Source organism: Castor canadensis, chromosome 16 (assembly GCF_047511655.1).
Source record: "Castor canadensis chromosome 16, mCasCan1.hap1v2, whole genome shotgun sequence".
Taxonomy (NCBI): Eukaryota; Metazoa; Chordata; class Mammalia; order Rodentia; family Castoridae; genus Castor; species Castor canadensis.
In genome coordinates, this window is record NC_133401.1 from 77980414 (window position 1) to 77998547 (window position 18134).

The following is an 18134-nucleotide window of genomic DNA, read 5'->3' on the forward strand; positions in this document are numbered from 1 at the left end:
TCTTCTTAAATAACACCTTCTCTGTGAGACCTGAACTAATCATTCAATGTCATATAAACACTCCTCTAGCCTGCACTCCCAATTCTTTTTACAATCTTCTGTTATATTTTTCCTTACTACTTAGTCATGATCACCAGGAAGTAATTAGAAAACTTTTACTCTGTTGTTTACTGTTTTGTTGTTGTTGTTTTTTACTTTTTAAAAAATCTGTCACAGCTAGGAACCAAGGTACATGAATGAAAACAGAGATGCTATTTTGTGCATTTATAAAACTCAGGATTTTCAAGAGGTACTTAACACCTAATAGATGCTCAATACTTATTTGTTTAATTTAATAATGGAAATTACACGTAATTTTCTCTGAATTTTGTCTTCTTTTTAAAAAGGAATAAAAAAAAAATCTTTTCATCTTTTCCATAGCAGCTCCAACCCAGCATAGATAGCTGGTAACCACCACCACCACAACAACAAGCAAGTAAACACAAAAAACACACAAAAACCGAAGCAACCAAACAGGTCCCAAGACGTGTTGTAGGCTTTCCGAGCATAAGCCATGAACACCCACTTGACCTGAACACCCACTTGACCAGGACTGATTCCTAGCTGTCTTTTTTACTACTTAACGGCCCTTACTCAACGTACTGAAGTTTACTTTGCCTCAGTATTTTCTTATAAAAACAGAGTCGTCCTCACATGTCCTTATTGATGTCATGATTGTTGTTTTGTTGCTACTCCAAAGTCATTTCTTATTCCTAAGCATCTTCTTCTGCTTAACAATCACCATCTCCATCAGAGAAACAGCCTCCCTACCACTCCTGCTAAACTAAATTTTGAGATCATAGAGAAGATAAATTTGTTAATTTTCTAATTAACTTTTTTTCTAATTTTTCATTCCCTTCTCTTACCTTTTATAAGATAAGCAAATTGGGTCTCTAAGTCGCTAAGTTTCTAGAATGTGTATGTTACTCATTTAAAGCATATCATTTCTGTAAACCCGATAAACTTCACTCACCTACCGAGGACCTAGTGAGGAAATCTATACCATTGCACGAGACTCCTTACTGAACATGACTTCCCTAACTATGTATAATGAAATGGTTTTTGCCCAAGGATAGTGGGGGACTGGAGGCATGGCTCCAGTAGTACAGCACTTGTGGAGCAAAAGCCTAGAACTAGTTCAAACCATAGAACTGACAAAAAAAAAAAAAAAGAAAGAAGGAAAGAAAAAAAAACAAGATAGGAGAACAATTGACATTTGGTTTCTATGCAAAATCACTCAACTCATTATTCAGAGCAACCTTGGGTGCTAATCTTGATGTTCATGTCTATTTTAGTTAGCATAAATAAAAGCAATAGCTCTTGTTCTGGAAGGTACTGAGGAAGGTAAAATGCAAGCTGATATTTTACTATTCAAGGTCATGACTAATGCTCCAATTTTCATTATGCCTCATAGATCCGATCATAGAGCAAGCCATCATCTGTCACCTAGGTTACTGAATCAGACACCTAAAATACCCCTCTGAACTGTTTTCCAGTTCATCCATCATACAGCAGACTCTCCACCCTGAAGCTATTCTTTTAAATGAAGTCATAACTGAGATTCAATGAACTGTTTAGAACTCAATATCCAGTTAAACGAGTTTCTTCCTATGTTCACTTGGTAGTTTCTTTTTTTTTGTTTTATTTCAACTTTGTATTAGCATACATCAGTAGTACAAGGGGGCTTCACTGTGGTAATTCCATAAATTTATACAGTGTACTTTGAACAAGTTCACTCCCTCTATTATATTCTTTAAACCCCTCTCCCTCTTTTCAAATAGTATTTTGTAGATTTCATTTTCTTCATGCATATGTCTATATTTTCACATAGAGATATAGATGCAATGTTCTTCCATCCTAATCACTCCTGTTGCCCTCTTGCTCTCTCTCCTCCTTGCTGACTCCCCCTCAGTTTACTCCCAGTCCCCTATTTACATTCCTGTGAGTTTATTTCACTCAACATGATGAGTTCCACTTCCATCTATTTTTCTGCAAATGATGTAATTTCATTCTTCTTTGTGGCTGAATACTCCATTGTATATTTACACCACACATTTTCCTTATCCATTCATTGGTGGTTGGGCACTTAGGTTGATTCCAAAGCTTGAGTTATGTGAATAGGGACTGCAATAAATATGGGTCATTATTGGGCAGGTATCAAAAGGAGTATAAATCAATCAATACCTGATTTCTTAGACTATTCTTTCCTGTTTGTGCACTTCATATTGGTGAATTTAAGAGTGTGTACATGTGTTTGTACCTAGCTTCTTTTGGTCAGCACAATGTTTTTGAGATATGATGATGTTACACATATCATGAGGCCTTTTTATATGAGTATGAATTCACGGTATGAGTTGCAATATATTTACCCACTCTCTTCTTTGGGCTTCCAGTTTGAGGCTAAGTGCACAAAGTGTCCATTTACATTAATGGGCAAGAGTTTTTCAGGGTATGTTTTGAGGTCTGATGAGATTGCTCGTGTGTAAATTAGGTGTGTTCTAACATTATTTTAAAAACTACAAAAAGAGTTTTGTAGTATATGATAAAGTTGCTCTAAATCCTTGTACCTCTAGCTATTACCCAACTTCACAATAATTCTCTGTCTATGTGACCACTTTTCCCAAAATTAGCAGTTTAAAATGAGAAATATTTATCTTGAAGTTTCTGAGGAACAGAGATATATAGGAGTGGCTTATCTGAGGAATTGTGTTTCAGAGTCACTCATTAGATGACAGTCACTTTGTAGAACAGGGCTCTTCAGATACCTGAAAGTTTCAGAAACTGCTTCTGAGCTCACTCCTACTTGGCTAATAAAAAGTTCCAGTTTTCTTATGCTTCTTATGATATGAACTCTTCATGGAGGAGAGAGAGGGAGAGAGAGACAAAGAGAGAGAGAGACAGACAGACAGACAGAAACAGAGAGATAGAGAAAGCCACAATAAAATCTCAGAAGTTACACACTTCTACCAGATGCTGTTGGTAACCATGGCACATTGTGGGGACAGTCTACATGAAGATGTTCTCTTTGTCTATTTCAGCTGTTATTACAAAATCCTATGTTGTGTGTCTAATAAATTAAGGAAATTTATTTCTCACAGTTATGGAGGCTGGAAGCCTGAGATCAGGGTGCCAGCGTGGTCAGATTTGAGTGAGGACCCTCTTCCACTTTGCAGACTGTACTCTTTTGCATATTCTCTTCAATGCCACCTCATTTTCCTATCTCCTGGCTGCTATTACTTGCAGAATTTCTTACCTATTTTCTTTTGAATCATGTCATCTTCAATATAAAATTTTCATGAGAAAGATAATGCAATATTTGAGAGAGAATTTTATCACAAGTCTTTTCTGTTTCACGTTTGAAAAGGAGAGGTCATTAGTGGACTGATATTTAATTAAGATAATCATTGTGTTGGAAAACAAGAAAAAAGGTGAATCTTCTTCAGTGAGGGAAAAAAACCTACAACTTTTCAATCATACTGCATGTCACTGACCCCCAAATCTTTATCAAAGCACATTTTATGCATATATGGAAATATTACAATGAAAACTGTCTGTGCAATTAATATGTGCTTATCAAATGTTAAATAAGAATACATATACCATCTGCATTCTAGAAAATAATGTTATTTTAAAAACTGTTCCACTAGAAAAAGTAAAAATAAATAAAAAATAAACAACCATTAAAATTAACTCAGGACCCCCAAATAAAGGATATATGATAAACACTCAAATACTTCTTGAAACATCCATCTTGGTTGACTCAGATTTACCAGGTGCTTTTGTGACCAATAAGTCACACTGTTTGCCAGGCCCAAGGTGGAAGCTCTTTTTTATAAAAAACTTAAAATTGAATTTTGTAGCTCAGTTTGTCTAAAGAACAAACATCAAAGAAAACTCTGTAGACTGTCACATGAGTAGTTTTCCTTCAATTTTATTCTCTTTGCCTTTTCATTTTAAGTAATTTACTGAGCAAACTTTTCGTAGATGTTTAAGTTTCAATAAAATATCTAAGAATAATACAAGTACACAAAAGTTCCATACTTTGGGGCCCTGGTTTGTGGCTGTACCTGCTTAGCAAGTACAAGAAACCTGAGTTCAAACTCCAGCACCACCATAAAAAATAAAAAGTAAAAAAAGAGTCCCATACTCTGATTTATGTCACACAAAATGTACTGCCCCTTTTTCCTATTTAATTTTTAAGTCATATTTTGTTCACCTGTTTTATTTCTAGCACTGTCTCAGGTTCTAAAGATACAGCATTGGACAAAGCAAACATCAACTTTGCTCTTGTAGAACTTATATCCTAGAATAAAGTCATGATTTTTAAAACGTAATAAAATATGCAAATTTACTTACAGACAATGGTAAGTAAGTAATGATTTGTACCACTTATTACCTCTGGTTTAAGGAAATTGTGCAACTGGATACCCATTTTACAATCAACCATTCTTTAAATACTTTTAATATCTTTTGAATTAGCATACATTAATAATATGAGGAGGTTTCATTGTGATAATGCTACTCATGTGTACAGTGTACTCTGAACAGTTCACCCCCTCCATTGTATTATTCCCTTTCTCCCCTCTTTCCTCCCTCCTACATCAAACAGTGGTTCTTGGGTTTTCTTACATTGTCTCTAAATACATACATTTAGTGTATTCCAACTCTCTTCACTCCTCAATATCCTTTTCCCCCTCCTCCTCCTATTGACCCTCCCTACTCTCCCCCTTTCATATTAATGTCCCATTATTATTTTATTATCATCTTCATTTTCAGCAGGAGACTGATTCCTAATGAATGGCTTCTCAGTTATGGTAAAGAATTTGAGCTGCATTCCAGGTGTGGGGTTTGGATTAGGGGAAATACTTCATATGCTAATACTATTACTTTCACTTGTAAGGAACAAGTGTGTCTACATGAGGTGGAGAACGAGAACGGTGAGGGTTGAGGTTACTGTCCCATTCTCAGTGGCTTGATAATTAGGTGAATTGTTGACTTGTGTCTTTTCAGATTTCCGGTGTTGTCTTACATCCAGACAACACCAGGAACCAGTTAATAATTCTGTACTTACATCGATGTGAATAATTCTTGAGTGATTTGTGGTAGTTGTGAAATTATTGCACTATATTTAACTAATGTGTTTATACGGATTGAGTTTTGGAGAGCTAAGTGCTTTGCATCTGCTAATAAATGGCAAAGACTTCCTCTAAATTCCAAATAAATGAAATTGGGGCATTGATTGATTAATTTGAAATTATCATAGAAAACATCAACAAAATTATTCTTTGTTCCTATCTGTAAAATTTGTCGTTATTTAATCCATGTATAGAAGTACAGGAAAAGTAACCAACCATCTAAAACCCAAAAATGTTGTGCACCAAATTAACAAGAAATCACAGTCTTTTTTAAATTTTCAGTGCTGGGGCTTGAACTCAGGGCCATCGCCTTGAGCTGCTTCACCAGCCCTATTTTTTTTCTTTTCACATGCACTTGGATTCCTTTTATTTATTTATTTATTTATTTATCTTTTATTCATATGTGCATACAATGTTTGGATCATTTCTCCCCCCTTCCTCCCACACCTTCCCTTTCCCTCCTCCCCCTCCCTTTTCCCCCCTACCCCCTCACTACCAGGCAGGAACTATTTTGCCCTTATCTCTGATTTTGTTGAAGAGTGAGAATAAGCAGTAATAGCAAGGACCAAGGGTTTTGCTAGCTGAGGTAAGGATAGCTATACAGGGAGTTGACTCACATTGATTTCCTGTGCGTGTGTGTTACCTTCTAGGTTAATTCTTTTTGATCTAACCTTTTCTCTAATTCTTGGTTCCCTTCTCCTATTGGCCTCTGTCACTTTAAAGTATCTGCATTAGTTTCTCTGCATTAAGGGCAAAAAATGCTATCTAGTTTTTTGGGTGTCTTACTAATCCTCATACCTCCCTTGTGTGCTCTCTCTTTACCATGTGCTCAAAGTCTAATCCCCTTGTTGTGTTTGCCCTTGATCTAATGTCCGCATATGAGCAAGAACATACAATTTTTGGTCTTTTGGGCCAGGCTAACCTTGCTCAGAATGATGTTCTCCAATTCCATCCATTTACCAGCGAATGATAACATTTCGTTCTTCTTTATGGCTGCATAGAATTCCATTGTGTATAGATGCCACATTTTCTTGATCCATTTGTCAGTGGTAGGGCATCTCAGCTGTTTCCATAACTTGGCTATTGTGAATAGTACCAGCCCTATTTTTGTGAAGGGTTTTTTGAGATAGGGTCTCACGAACTATTTGCCTGGGCTGGCTTTGAACTGTGATTCTTTTGATCTCTGCCTCCTGAGTAGCTAAGATTACAGGCTTGAACCAGTGGTGCCCAGCAAGAAATCAGTCTTATTTCATAAATAGTTTTTTCTTTCCAGGAGATTTTAAAATTTTTAGGCTCATTGCCATGTACTTTAGTATCAAGAAATTTCAGAAGAATCTCATGTTAGAGTATTTTGAAAAGTTGGTGATTTTGTTTATGGAATCGTATTTTATTTTTCAGATAACATAGAGCAAAATTGATTTTTTGAGGAAACAGTTTTATGAATTTTAACACATGTAAATTTTTATAAGTGCTAAACCCCCCACTCACAAATAGCTCCCTCATCCTGTTAATGGCAATGGTGCGTCTGTGATCAGAAGACTTTCATATTCTTTGTGTCCCACCAGAAAGAATCCATGGCAAGACACGTGGTTGTAAAGGATGTTTATTAAAAGCGAGGGAAGAGAAATACAAAGGGAAGCATGGTGGGGCCCAGGTGGAAGCCAGAAACCAAGAGAGCGTGTTTCTGCTCTTCAGGTGCTTTTAAAACCTATGATAACCTATGGGAAGGGTAGAACAAGGAGACTCCCATCCAATAATCAATGAGTGGGGAGGGGCACATGTGGTTCCCAGCCAGGTGAGGGTTAATCTAAGATGTAATTTTTTTTCTATCAGTCCTTACTTTTTCTTGCCTCAATCCCACTACTCTTTAATTATACCTTCTCAGCATCTTTATAAGGACAGGTCTGTTTTGCACCACTGAAAGTTCTTCTTTCAAAATATCCACATAAATAGAATCACAGACTTCACCTCTGAGATTCCTCTAAGTTGTTCAGATGTCAAACTCATGAAAAAGAATTTAACATCCTTAGTCTTTAGTCATTAGAAAAAATGCAAATTAAAACCACAATATGATATCACTTCACAGATAATAGAGTAGGTAAAATAAAAACTACACTGGCAAGGTCCAGTGTTAGTAAGAAAGTGAAGCAACTAGAACTCTACAAATTGCTGGTGTTAATTAAAAATGATATAGTTACCCTAGAAAACAATTTGGCAAGCTGTTACAAGGTTAAATGAACAACTCTCATAGAACTTAGCAACCCACTCCTAAATATTTTCATGGGATAATTAAAAATTAAGTTCCTGAATAACAGTTTTAAAAAAGAGCAATATCTAGCCATTCTTTTCCCTCACAGTCTTACATAAAGATAATCACAGTAGGCTTTGTAGACCTAATAGAGGTTTCCTTTATTTTAAGAATGTATAATAAATAATTTGAGAATCTAATACATAATCATTAACTTCTGTATTAATCACGAGATTTTTGGTGACTCTGCTGTGGTTATTTACCTGATGATATTGGAAAGACTAGAAAGAAAATTGTGTCTGGGAAGATGGGAGAGAGAAGCACAAATTCCCTTGCATTAGTGTTTTGGCTTTTGAAGAAAGGAATGATATACTTCTAGAAAAAAATAATAAAACAATAAGTTACTGTGTAATTCCACTGAGGCTAGCTGTAATATGAATTCATAGTGATTGAAGTTTTCTAGCCTTATTATGTGGTCAAAGGCATAAAAATGCAAATCTATGAATGCTGCAGACAACCTTTTTCTATTATATAAACTTTTCATTTGCCAATGAAATCAACAGGCCGACTTAAAACTTGCATAAATTTGGGATGAAGTCAGAACTATTGCAAATTCCATAGGGGTCTTTTTTTTATTTTACACATTATTCCAGAATTTCTGGAACCAAAGTAATTTTCCAAATGCATTCATAGAACACTAATTTGTGCCCACTCTCAGTATTGAACTATTAAAGAAATGAATCATCCAGAGTGTGAGAATAGTGCCTAGTTTATAAGAGATGTGTGTAAATAAATACAAATCAGTGAAAGGACACAAGATAGTGTCTGGAATACTTATAACTCCTAGTTGTGTAAATAAATTTATATTACATAAAGATAAATACAAATAATAGTGACTATTAATAAAATAGGAGTAGCAAAAATTTAATCAGTTACTTGAACAAATTAGTTCCATGGTTCCAAACTCTGAATATTAAAATAAAATGGGAAAATTTCATTTCCTGTTACTACAGTGTAGAACACAATTTGGCAGTATGAATTTTCAGTACAACTTGCATACGTTTGAACATGATTTTTGACTATGCATCTGACTATATTTAGATATTGAAAAAAATAGATGGACCTTCATTTTCACACGCTTGCTCTCAGTGACCTTTAAAATCTCCTAAATCTAGGACAGTTTAATCTTTTGTTCACATACCATGTGGAAGCGAACAAAGGTTATCCTATCCATCTGTGGTACTCTTGTAAATATGTGAAAATCTGTGCATGCTTGAAGGAATGACATTCTTGTTTTATGAGAAAAGGAACCAAAAGTTTTATGAGTTCTTCAAAATATTGTATGTTGTAGAAAAAATACTCTTCTTTCTCACAGAAACTGAAATTTAGCAGTGAATTCAGAGGCATGTTGATAGATGTAATGTTAATGTAGACTTGGGGATGTTGACAGACAGAGATTAGTCATGTTTGACCATGTGAGAAGGTTTTATTGCTCTAGTGCTCTATTTTCCTAGTTGTTCAGGTATTGTTTGTCTTCTCAGATAAGAGGTGTGTTGATATCAGCATGTACTTTGTACTTCTTTCCATCTACAACTGTGTCTTGCATAAGTGTCTCAAATATGAGTTGATTAATTTATGGGTTAGGAAATTAAATCTATAATCATTGTTTTCCAAATTCAGCTATCTTCATGGATTTTACCAATTTAAATGACACCTGATCACTTATTTACTGAATATTTTTTCACAAAGCCAGTTCTATATCTTTTGAATATAATTTTATTTAATAAAGTTAATAGAAGTCATAAAACTGGAAAGATATTTTTATTTCATAATGGAAGACAGCTACAAAGTAAATGCAATACAGAGAGAACAATGTTTTCTTCAGTATATTTTTTATCTATCAGACTTGTTGAATTTGTTACTATTTACTTTAAAGTTCATTAGCAATTTAGAGAGAGTAGCTAAAGACAAAAATACATGAGGCTTTTTTTTTGTTTTTGTTTTTCTTAATAAAATTAGAAATGCTGAAAGAAAATTTTAAAAGAAAAATCTTTCAATTTGTGTGATTTAATGTCTTTTACTGCTATGCCTATACTATTCTTCAAATTACTATGTGTCTCATTTGTTCTTAATAAAACAAATAGGACTGTCTTAACAGAACGTAAACATTGAGGAAAATACTATCTTGAACTTCCAGTATACTTTGAATACTAAAGTAAGTGACATCAGTCTTGCTTAAGAGCAGTTACCAAGGTGATTATTTACTCCAATAAAAGAAAGTACGAGTGGCTCTGTCACATTCTCTGACAGTAGCTCTTAATTCTTTCTACACCTTAGAACTAATCAAATACTAATGTTTTGATCCCACTCTAGACCAATTAAATCAGTATCTTAAGAAGTTGACATTCATCACTCATATTTTCAGAAAGCCCTACAGGTAATTTTAACATGGAGGCAGTGTTAAGAATGAGCAGTCTGTGTCCTGCTAGAATGTTCCACTATGTGCTGGACATTATGCATTCTTAATGCATGGTGGTCATCATATAAATAAAGAAATACAAATTCTTTCCTCCTTGAACTATTTCTGATGGTAAAGAATTATGTCCTTCTCTGATATTTGCTTTTATGGCTTTCATGTCTTCTATGGCTAAAATTAGTCTTGGGTTTCCATAGTCAGAAGATAGCAAGAAATGCAAAGTCCATGTGTGTTTCTTAAATGAGAGGGAATGGGTGATTTAGCTTGTCATCCTGTTGCCATTATAATCCAGTAACAATGCAAGTGTAGTTGGTAAATCTGCTTCATCATAAGAAAAGCAGAATTTCTGCCTACAACTGAGATTCTTACATAGCTACTTCAGGTTATTGCCTTCTAAACAATCCACATTAGCGTGTAGTATGAAGATGAGTGGTCCCATTTGAGATGAGTGGTCCCATTTGCCTATGATCATTTAGTTAACGATGCCCTATGGTATATGGAATAAAGTCTGCATAACTTCTATTTTATTGCAATGTGTGTGCAAAGGAGAAATTTCAAATAATATATTTCATCATTTTTGTAAATAACCACATTGAAGTTCTTTATAAAAGATAAATTAGATGCATTACAGTTTAATAACTATCCATAGATGTTTCTTTCTAGCTACAATTTAGGATCCACACTTTGATTTTGATATTCTCCAACAGCTGTAGATATTTGAGATGACTTTAGAATTAGTATAGCCTTGACCTGATTTCATTTTAATCCAAAATGTTTTCAGTGCACATTATTTGGATTTTCACATATCGGGATCAATAGCATGATTGGCGTGGCAAGGGTTTGCTGCACAGGTGGCTCTTCTGAGTATTAGCTGTACTTACTTCACATACATATATCTACAGAGAGATGATGAATTTTACAAAATTAATTTCACAAATATTAAGTCTTTTTTTAAAAAGTTATCCATATTCTCATTGATGAATTCAATATTTTAAAGTCTATTCTTTAGACATTTCAGCAAGCACATGCCAGTCATTTAGAAAGTTTTAGAAGACAACACTCCTGTTCTTGTTCTGGGAGTCTGATGTTCTGCTTTTAACCTTCACATCTAAATGTAGTAATTTTAAACTTTTTTGTTTTCATAAAATAAACCGTGTGAAAATGTATAAGACAGAAACACATCTCCATGGATTATCACAATATGAAGTAAAAGCCATGTAATCACCAACTGAGCCTGGAAATAAACATTAACAAAATCCCACAAAACATTCTCATCTGTTTCCCAATTTCTGTCCTCGTTCTCTTCTTACCTCAGAGTAACTGCTGTGCTTAGTTTGAAAATTACACTGAAATTTTTCCTGTCATTAAATTTTATATAAACAGGAATGTAACATATTTGTACACAGAGGTTTGTACAGTATGTTTTGCTCAGATTTTTATTTCTCAGATTCATTTTTCTTACATGTAGCAATAATTCATTAGCTGTATTGATCTATAGTGTTTTTATTGGGTGAATATATGACTTCTTCATTTTACTGTTGATTTGGGCTGTATCCATCTCTGTCTACTACAAATAAAGTGATGTAACTATAAGCTTTTTTAAACACATCTTTTAGTAGACATGCACGTGCATATCTTTTCCAAATAAATCTAGGGATAGAATTTCTGGTGATAGCATACAGAGATAATCATCATTTGCAAATAATACCAGTTTTTCTCTACATCATATGAGCCCTAACCTCTCCACATCCTCTAACTTTTTGAGAATAGTTAAAACAACAACAACAACAACAACAAAACAACAAAAAACCATGAAGGCTAACTGAGAGAAAATGGACTTCAGTCATAATCCTAGAGCATGGCTTATCTTTCATTTTTTTTTTCCTACTTAGCTCCTTGTCCTTAGTGAGTATTGTGGTTGTCATCTCCATATTTTCCTTCATACCTTCTCAAATAGTCCAGTTTTCATTTGGTTTTTGTGAATCACACACACTTTTGAGAAAGCTGATTCTAACTTTGATAACACTGTTAAGAAAAGTAATTAAACAAAAGTATTCAAATTAAACTAAAGTATTCAGCAGATCCCATCTTCTGTCTGTACATATTGGTTTCATATATATCAAGCCATCAGGCTAGTGACATACAAAATGAGACTTGCTTTTAGACAGGTGGATATCTCACTCTTTTAGAGAGGTTTTGAGGGGTTCAGCTCTCTGTTTTCATGAATGTAAACAAGGAGACATAGAAGTGAAGAATTGTTGCCAGTAACTTGTGGCCTCACAGTCAAGCAAAGTTGGGTTAAAACTGATGTCATGGAGGACAGAAGAAAGAGACAAAAAGGTTTTGTATACATAGTTAAGAAGCTGAATCCGAGCATCCCAAAGCTCATCCTACATCAGTCTAGTGCCAGTGCCTCTCAATTTAGTCTGAATGTTCTGTTACTTGTTATCAAAATTCATCTTTCCTGGTAAAATTACAATCATATTTATTTAATAGGTTCTTTGGTGGGTGTTATTAAAATAAACACTTTCATTTTACACACTGGAATATGTATTTCTGATCATTGAGTTGGTCAAATGGACACATTTATTTTTTACTTGGAATAACAGACTTTATTGGCCAGTACATGCTGGTGATATTAATGTCTGTGCAATAGACACCTTTATTAGCAGCTGTTAGTGACTATCAAAGAACTGGATTATTTGTGAAATGAGAAAGTCATCTTGAGTAGAGCAATTCACTCTCAGAGTATCTCACCTACTGGCCTTAATTCTACCCTTTTTGCATACCCACACTCATGTATATATACCTGTGTATAGACCACCTTTCTCCAACAGGTACTGTGGAAATCACGTACTCAATCTTACTAGTGGTTAAAGAATGCCTCAGGCCACTGAAATGTTCTACTAAAAGAATCAGCTGTTGCCTCCAGGTCCCATGCTCACGAAATATGACTATGTCTTGCAAGAACTCCCAATTCTCCTGACAGTAGAGAGCGGAGTACCCACCCAGCATCACAGACTGAGCTCCCCGTGCCCTCTTATGGGTATAAAGTCCCACCATGTCTGCTCCTACATTTTCTACCAAACCCCTGCTTTCTCAGCAGCTGGACAGCATCCTCTGAAATGAACTATGTATGTTCCTGCCAGTGTATTGCTTCCCTAACAGAGGAAGCATTTGAATGAGGCAGCTCATCACACCACTTAAATTAAATTGCAAACTTTACTCAGCACAAGGAGCTTATATGATGGGTATCTTCAATGGCCAGTTTATGAAATTCCAATGTTACTAGCTTTATGCTTTTATTGGGCTCAACCATAAACTAATTTACATTCCTAAGGGGAAAAGAGCTGAAACGATTGCTTATTTTGGATGATTTTATTTGGTCTGATGAATGTACAAAAGCATTTTCTTTGGTCTCAATTCCTAGGACAGACATTTTCTTGATAATGTTTTTAAAAAAAAAAAACAAACCCATAACCATTTCAAACACTGTTTCTCAGATAGTATCTCTCCGATGACAAGAGAAAATGTTTTCTTTTTATTATGGTGAACTAATTTAAGAGCAATTTCAATTTCATTTTTATCCCTCTATAAGAAATGTATGGTTTTTTTTACACTAAAGAACACCAGAAGCAGTAATAACCCCTAAATCCTCACTGTTTCTACAAAAAGGACCAATTGGTGCCCTAGTTCTGACATTCACATTTATTTTGGCTCTTAGCCCACACACCAATTAAATCAATTTTCTTCAATCATTTGCAATCTGTTTCTGACCAGGTGTTCTCTCAAAATTCATAATTCCGCAGGACACCTCACTACTGGCCAGAGTTTATTATCCCCAGGTAACCCACCTGAGAACAGGTCCTCGTCCCCAAAGAAATACTGAGAAAGAAAAAGTCAGTCTTGAACAAGGGAAGGTTTGTTTTTTTTAAAGACAGAGCTGGAAGCAATCCCAGTTTATGCATCATTCCCTTTAATTTACACCTCAGCTGAGAGAGCTATAGAGAAGCTAAACTTCACTTATTTCTGATCCAGGGGCTCATTATTTTTATTCCTAGAAAACATCTGTTTTTAGTTCTTCTCAGACCATATTATATAAAAAGTTTGGAGTAGCATTTACAGATTCAGATTTTAGTGACATGGTTAGAGCTGTGGTTATAAACCTAGAAGTGATCACTATAGCAATTAATATAATGGAAATGAGCACTTCATAAGAATTATCTTAATCTTATATGAGAATATGACATGAGTAAAGTGTGAACTCTATTTTAAAGATGACTTGGAGATTTAGATATGTTGAGTACGTTGTCCAAGGTCATAAAATAGTGACAAACACAAGACATGAAACCAGAAAGCAAACCCAGTAACTCCCTTGTATAAGTTCTTAAATTCTCTGTTGAGAAAGTAGACATCCTGAAGTGTGAAAATTGTGTCTCCAATATTATTATTTGAAATAATCAATATGACTATTTTTTTGGCATACAATAAGTGGTAAGTCAGAAAATTATTGGTGCAAATCTGGAAAGTAGAATTTCTGTTCTCTCCTAGTTTTACTTGTTATAATAGTAACACATTACCAACACTCTTGGATTGTTTATTTATTAGTAAAAGGAGGAGCTATAATAAAACAATATAATATATATTCCTTCCATTAAGGATGACATAATAGGATTTATGTGTCTGAGGAGAGGGAGAAAAAGAGAGAGAGACTTTTTGAAAGTCACTTTTACAAGAATGCTTTAAATGTTAGTAAACTTCTATTACAATGATATTTGTTATGGTCTGAATATGAAATGTCCCCCACAGGTTCATGTTTTCAACACTGGGTTCTCAGGTGATGGTACTGTTTTGAGAGACTGTGGAAACCATGGAGGTAGGACCTATTTGGAGGTAGTAGGCTGCTGGTGGTGGAGGTTGAACTGGATCCCCAGTGCACTGCTCTTCTGCATCCTGGCAGCCATGATGCAAACTGATCAGTGCCACCATTATGTGTGTATAAATGCTTCAAAAACTGAGTATGATTGAAGAAAGGTGAAAAATCTAGTTTGAGGGAAAAAATATATGTATACATCCAGGGTAGTATGGCAATTTGATTTCTGACATGAACCAGTCTATACCATACCTTTAGGAAAACAGACTGAAGTTAGAGAGGGTGTGGGAAACTTTGTATTTTAAGTTTGTATTTTATAACTATTTCATGCTAAGCTGCAGATTCACTGCTCCTGATAAAAAGGAAATAGCAGCTTTTGCAAGGGTTTACAGTGGTCCTATATCTGGAAAATATTATCTTGTGTATGGGAAAAGAATGGGCTGGAATTTGGGCCCTGGAACAAGAAAGTGCTAGGAATTTGATTCATCTTTCAAATTCACTTTTAGTTAGATTTCATGACAATTATGTTTTTTTTCCTATGGGGTTTGGGCATATAAAACTGAATTATATGATATTATATGATCCTGATCAGTCAAACTAGGTAATTTTGTTTATATGATTGCAGCATATCATCATTTGTGTTAAATTCCAGCTTAGGAAACTTTGCTATAATCAAGGGTGACTTTAAGTCTGCAACTACATTTTTCTTCATAATACCAGGTTCTTAACAACCAAAGATAAATGAACCGCCCTGCCTTCAGTGCAAATAAGGGGAAAAAATACAAATACACACGGCCTGGGAGGAAGAAAAGAACAGCAAGACTGAGCTCTCCTTAGAGGTTCATTGAGGGGGGAGAAGCATAGCTGGTGGTTTGTGGGAGTGAATGTAATTATCACTCTCTTACTTTCATTAATAGGCTGGAGCAAGTTAACTTCTCAAAAGAGGAAGAGGTAGACATAATGCCTGAATTCTTAGGCTATGTTATGATAATTTAAGGGTCGCCTTCACATAAATATAGTTTTTTTGTTAATATGTCTTTCATGAGTCTGTGCAGGTGGGTGTAGAGAACATCAAATATAGGAAAGGTAAAAATAAGTGATAACACATGCTATATTTATAGAGGGGAGGGCAGAGCACTCTGAAGAAACCCAGAGGGAACACTTTAATACATTTTAAGCTCCATCTGCACAGATTAATTAAATTAACTATCAGGTGGAAATTTTCACTGTTTCAAGCAGTCCCATTGTACTGTCTCATTCTCCCTTTTCCACCAGTGGTTTGTGGGTGGTCAAGCTCAAAGTAATGTGTTTCTTACCAGTGTTTTTGTTTGTTGACTTTCTTAGTTTCACTAGCCAAAAGTCAGATGATGACTATGAAGATTATGCTTCTAATAAAACATGGGTCTTGACTCCAAAAGTTCCAGAGGGTGATGTCACTGTCATTTTAAACAATCTGCTGGAGGGATATGATAACAAACTTCGACCCGACATAGGAGGTATGTTAAAACCTTTTGTGGTGTACAATAGAGTACACTTAAACATGTTTACTTTATCAGAAGAAAGAGTGGCGTATTTCGAGTGCCAGAACGATTTAAATTATCCTTCTATTATGCTTTATAAAGTAAGTAAAAGTACATACCTAACATTTCAACCGAGGTGTGAAAGGGGTATTGGAAAATTCAACAAGAAGTAATACCATTTTTAATTGCAGCTTGAGAGCTAGAAATGCCAAATTTCCCAAATACTCTATATAAAGGCTATAGAAAAGAATAACAACTTCTTATAAAGTAGAATTAAAAACTGAGAAGTAATAGTAAAGAGGGTATGTTGATTACCTATTGATGCATAACTAACAACCCACAAAATCTCAGTGGTGGACAAAAATAAATATTGGATCAACATATCAGTTGAGGTTAAGTTCATCTAAGATAAGCTGAGGTGGGCTCCTTTCTTAGGGCACCAATATTCCAAGTTCTCTCATTCGACTCCTGGAACCAGCACCCTATCTAAGAGAATTCTTCTCATGGGAACAGAGTAGAATGAGAGAGAAAGTACAAACTTACAGGCTTTATGCTTAGGCTTAGAATTAGTACACTCACTTTTGTCTATTTATTATCAGCCTAAATAAGCCTGGTCATACCCAAAGTTGAGAAGCAGAGGAATAGATTTATGCAAGAGAAAGCAAAGTTGTGGATGTCGGTATTGTTGAAGAATTCCATCTGCCACAGAGTGTTTGGATGTCATAATTTCAAAGAAAATGAATAAAAATGAGACACATATAGTTGTTGAATCACAGCCCAGAAAGATATTATGAATCTGTTGTTCATTAAGTGTTAAATTAAAATGGAACACATTAATTTACTTGTGGATGCTACACTACAGATTTTTAATATTAGTCCTGTCTAACAAATAGGTGTGTGACATGCTTCCATATGGTTTCTTCATAGTATCTATGTGGTCACAACATCCAGCAAGTCATCAAGGAAGATGGACTTGGTAGGTTGGCTAGAGGTGTGTGAGGATGAAGTGGTCATAAAAAGGATCATCAGGAGGAATATTTCCACAACAATTCATATTTCTTATTGCTCCTTATGTTTAGTTCAAATTTCTACTACATATTTTTTTCTGGGTCAAGAAGTAATTATTTTTCTATGTGGGTCAATCAGGTTATAATGCACAAATAGATTTCAGACTTTGGAGGAAAAATGCTAGAAGTCAAGCTATCTGAGGGAAGGGTGAAGAAAAGCTAAGAAGACTGTCTTCTCATTTTTTGATTTTTATATAGAAAAGGGTAATCAATTTAAAAACTCTACTATGCTTGCTTATTGTAATTGCATGCTTAAAAAGAGATATATCTTTGAAAACAAAATTTTTATGCAACTGTAGTGATACTAAATGACATAAATAAATCACTTCTAATGCATCTAAACAAATCTGGAAAATAAAGACTAAAATAATAAAATTCTGTTACCTCTCATAATGAGCATATCTACGTATGATTCTCTTTGCAGTGAAACCAACATTAATTCACACAGACATGTATGTGAATAGTATTGGTCCAGTGAATGCTATCAACATGGTGAGTTTCATAATAACACTGTCTATTTTAGCATGGAAATAGCAAGGAATATACCAAAAAGCAAAGCTCAAGATTTTGGAAGAGAAAACTAATTTTTAGGGCTATTTTCTTTTTTGTAATTTGAAGATAATTAAATTTTAAGAATTTTTTCTTATAGGGATTGAATGTATTCATATATAAAATTAATGTATGTAATTAGGCTCTACCATTGAAATTTTATAACCACTGTGAACTTGCAAATTGCTAATTACAACTAAATACAGTACTCCACTACTCTTTAGAAT

The 18134-nt window shown here is 34.7% G+C and overlaps 1 protein-coding gene across 2 annotated transcripts in view; it reads left to right on the forward strand.

The window, feature by feature from the left end:
* Gabrg2 (gamma-aminobutyric acid type A receptor subunit gamma2) overlaps positions 1-18134 on the forward strand; it is a 96851-nt gene that overhangs the window by 12419 nt on the left and 66298 nt on the right. For both annotated transcript variants that reach the window (XM_074057712.1, XM_074057713.1), the window contains exons 2-3: positions 16116-16267; positions 17783-17850. In XM_074057712.1, the coding sequence (XP_073913813.1) occupies positions 16116-16267; positions 17783-17850 (220 nt within the window). The remainder of the gene's footprint in view (positions 1-16115; positions 16268-17782; positions 17851-18134) is intronic.